A 4,070-nucleotide genomic window follows, 5' to 3' on the forward strand; every position below is an offset into this window, starting at 1 on the left:
GGGCTACGTCTTACTGCTAAGTCAACAAGTATGAATTTAAGTTATAGTTGATCCATCTCCTAATTAAACATAATACAACATCGGCAATTGTATTTTACAACGTCGAGATTCTCCACAATGAGTTTGCTGCTCATACAGTTCATAATCAAAGAAATAACAGAACCTGACGCATTCCAAATCGCACCTCTACACAAGGCAGAGTCAAAATGAAGTTTTGACGAAGTTGTGTGCTTTTAAACGTAATATCCAATATTATCCAAACGATATAAATATGCAATTAACGTACTGCAATCATGTCTTAATCTAGTATGTGTAATATTTTACTTTCAATTTCGGCGTGATGGCACTTTGTAAATATCTGGTGTTGTTGCTTAATTTTAAAGACGAGATTCATAAACAATTTGGTCAGTTGTACGATATATAAATGACATCAAAGTACACACACACACACACACACACACACACACACACGCACACGCACACCTACTCACACACACACACACACACACACACACACATACACACACCGCCCGAAAATATACTCTTCAAAAAAAGTAGGGGAACTCTAATAAGAATTTACAATTGCCAAAATTGTAAGGTATATTAGCTGTGGGGAATGGTTATATGATATTAGTGAATTAATTGGGCAAACATTACAACCGGTAGTTCAGTATTACAGTAGGGTTTATGACCACCAAAGATCTTGAAGAACGCTTGGGGTCAGAAGTGAAATTTGAAAGTTGACGTTTTTTTTATCAGTAGTGGGTGATACCGCCACGATGTGTCAGACATTCATTCAGTCGACGAGGCATACTGCGTACGAGTCTCCCAATGGCCATTTGATGGAGTCTGTTCCACTCCTCTTGCAGCGCTTAAGTTCCGCTAACGTGGTCGGCGGTCTTTAACGTTGACACACACGTCTCCCTATCATGTCCCAGACGTGTTCAATGGGGGAAAGGTCTGGGCTCATTGCTGGGCATGGCATTCGATAGATGTTGTGCTGCTGGAGGTGAGCATTGACGATTCGTGCACAATGAGCCCGTACGGGCATTGTCGTCCTGAAAAACAAAACGTCGACCCACACGCCTAGCAAACGGGATTACAATGGATGTCAGTATGTTTTCCTGGTAGTACTGCCCAGTGACCCTTCCTTGCACAATATGGCGCGAAATTCTGTCAGTCAAAGTGACACCACCCCACACCATAACCGATCCACCGCCAAATCTGTCGTGAAATCGCATTGTGACGTTGGCGTGTCATTCATTTCGTCGTCGCCAGACCTGACCACGCCTGTTAAGGAAGTCCAAAGTGAAATGGGACTCATCTGAAAACATGACACCATTCACGTCTGTCGACAATGTGACGATTTGTCAAGGTAGGGACAACCCGGGGACGTCGAACATGAAGATGGGCTATATGAAGACGATTTCTAATCGTCTGACCCGTAACTCGGACACCAGTAACCTGATGAAGGTTTGCAACAATTTGATTTGCCGTTTGAGCTCGATTTCTTAGTGCCTGGTTACGGATAAATCGATCCTGTACTCCTGTCGTTGCCCTGGGACGACCTGAACGGGGTGATCGTCAACATTTTGGGTTTGTTGGTACCTGTTCCATAGTCTGCTAATGACCGACTTCAAAACATTGAAGGTGTTGGCCACTTCACGCTGGCTTCTGCCCGTTTGCAGCATGCCAATAGCCCGTAGACGCTCATCGTGTTGCATACGCCGCATCGCAAATTCATACAATAAAAATGACTTAAAACAAAACAGAATGAAAATGACTGACAGAAATAATGTTCCACAGTGATTAATCGACATTTCTTGAATTTGTCAAAATCGATAATGACACCCCACGCACGTGTACGGGGCAACTGCGTGATGCACGTGTGTTTCGGTGTGTTGATAAACAGACCTGAACGTTCTTTACTAGGATGTTTGTGGTCGAAACGTATATTCGGTCTTCTTCTTCTTCTGCATTCCCAAGTCCATGCTCAGACTTCCAGTCCTGTTCTCACCAGGAAGTCCGCTGTCCATCGAAGAGACGACGTCAGTCCCCAAAGTTTACGGATACGGCCAGGTGTCTTGTCTCAGGGTGCTATATGATGGACAGGACTGAATAATGTGTTAAGGCGTTTGGGCATCTGTACCACAGGTACATTTATCAGTGTGGGCAAGTCTGAGTCTATAGAGGTGGGAGAGCAGGCGACAGTGGCCAGTCCTCATTCTAAAGATGATTACTTGCTGTGTTCTGTCCAGTGACTCAAGGTTATCCTCTTTTTTCACTTCCATCCGTATTTTCCAGTTGGTGTTAAAGCAGTTCTTTATGATGGTTTTCACCTCCGAGTATGATGTGGGTTGAGATACTTGCTGAAGTTTGCTTCATGTTTTTGAGAGCCTGTCTGCTTCTTCATTGCCTGGCACGCCACAGTGGGATGGTATCCATTGAAGGATTATGTTTGTTCTTTTTGACATATCTTGAAGTTCCCTCCTGATATTCAACAGGATATGTTCACCACAATGTGTCTGGAGGCTCTGTAGTAGAGATCTGCAGTCTGTAAGGAAAACGGTGTTGGGAGACAGTTTGTCTTGTAAGTTTAATACTTTAGCTGCTTCAAGTAGTGCACATGCCTCAGCTCTGACGTTGGTGGAGAGATATCCAGTTGCAATGGACTTCGATATGAAGCTTTCATCAACATATCTGATAAAGACACCCCCTCCTCCATTTTTGACAGCATTTTCAGCAGAGCCATCTTTATAGACTTGGGTCCAGGAATCTCTATGGTAATCCCTGTCCTCGAGAGTAAGGGCTTTGAGTTCTGTCACTGTGTGTTCCTTCTTGTTACCAACTCCTGGCAGGTCTATGATGGTGGTAAAATCTTCAGTTTTCCTGTCTTCATAGCCCTGGACTAGTTCGTCCTGTTGGTCTAGTGGTGGCAAGCATTCTGCATGTTGTCTCTGAAGTATTTTGGAGATGTGAGACTGTTCTTGGTAGGATCTCTCAGGCTTGTATGCAGTGGATGAGATTGCATCCTCTTGAGTTTTTTGCATTGTCGGAGTAGTTTTTCTTCCCACCTTTCTTCAAGTGTATGTAATCTCGTAGTTTTTCCATTGCAGAAACTGGGGTTGTTTTTAACCCACCTGTTATCAAACGGAGGCTGGCATTTTGGATTTTTGCTAATCTTGCTGTGTTGGTTTTTGCTGCTGTGATCCATGCTGTTGAAGCATACTCTAAATGTGGTCGAACAGCACCTGTATAGACTTGGGTGAGGATATTACGATTTGCCCCCCCCACTTTGTGCCTGCTAACTTCTTCATGATAGCCATTTTCTTGGTTGCCTTATTTTCCATTGCTTTAACTTGTGGTATCCACGAAAGCCTTCTATCCAGTGTCACACCAAGGTAGGTTGGTGTATCCTGTTTGGGGATGTTTCCACCTTGGAGATAAAGGTTGTATTGTTCTTTCTTTGTTGAAAGGGAAAAACAGGTGGCTTGTGTTTTATTTTTGTTGATAGTGACCATCCACTCTTCTGCCCAGTCAGAGATAGTATTCATGGCATCCTGTATCTTGATGTTTGCTGTGTTGATTTGTTCAGAAGATGTCCATATTGCAAGATCATCTGCATGGATGGCTTTTAAAATGCATATTGAGAGGTGCTCTACAATGTCATCTATGAAGATGCTAAAGAGTGTTGGCGAGATGACCCCTCCCTGCGGGACTCCCTCTCTGAGTTTCACTAGTTTGCTTGTGTGTTTTCTAGTTTTACTCTGGCCGTTCTCTGAAATAGGTAGCTTTTTATCCAGCCATACATTCTTCCACAAATCTTTTTTTTGAGAAGCTTTAAAAGCAGGCCATCCTTCCCTATGTTGTCAAAAGCCTTGGTAAGATCAACAAATACAGCTAGTTTTTTCTTCTTTCCCTGGAATCCTGCAACCTGATTGTGTCTGGTTGATAAGCCCATTTGTTTCAAGATGGAACTGAAGTCGCTTATTTACCATCCTTTCCATGGTCATTCCGAGGCAGCTAAGGAGACTAATGGGTCTGTAGCTGGTTTTAGAGTGTCTGTTTGG

At 43.4% G+C, this 4,070-nt stretch overlaps 1 protein-coding gene across 1 annotated transcript; it reads right to left on the minus strand.

The window, feature by feature from the left end:
- Positions 1 to 2,381: 2,381 nt before the first annotated feature.
- LOC121374436 (ribonuclease H1-like) lies at positions 2,382 to 3,050 on the minus strand. The gene has a single exon (XM_041501537.1). The coding sequence runs from the start codon at positions 3,048 to 3,050 to the stop codon at positions 2,382 to 2,384; it is 669 nt and encodes a 222-aa protein (XP_041357471.1).
- Between the last annotated feature and the right edge of the window lie 1,020 nt (positions 3,051 to 4,070).

This window comes from Gigantopelta aegis, chromosome 6 (assembly GCF_016097555.1).
Source record: "Gigantopelta aegis isolate Gae_Host chromosome 6, Gae_host_genome, whole genome shotgun sequence".
Lineage (NCBI taxonomy): Eukaryota > Metazoa > Mollusca > Gastropoda > Neomphalida > Peltospiridae > Gigantopelta > Gigantopelta aegis.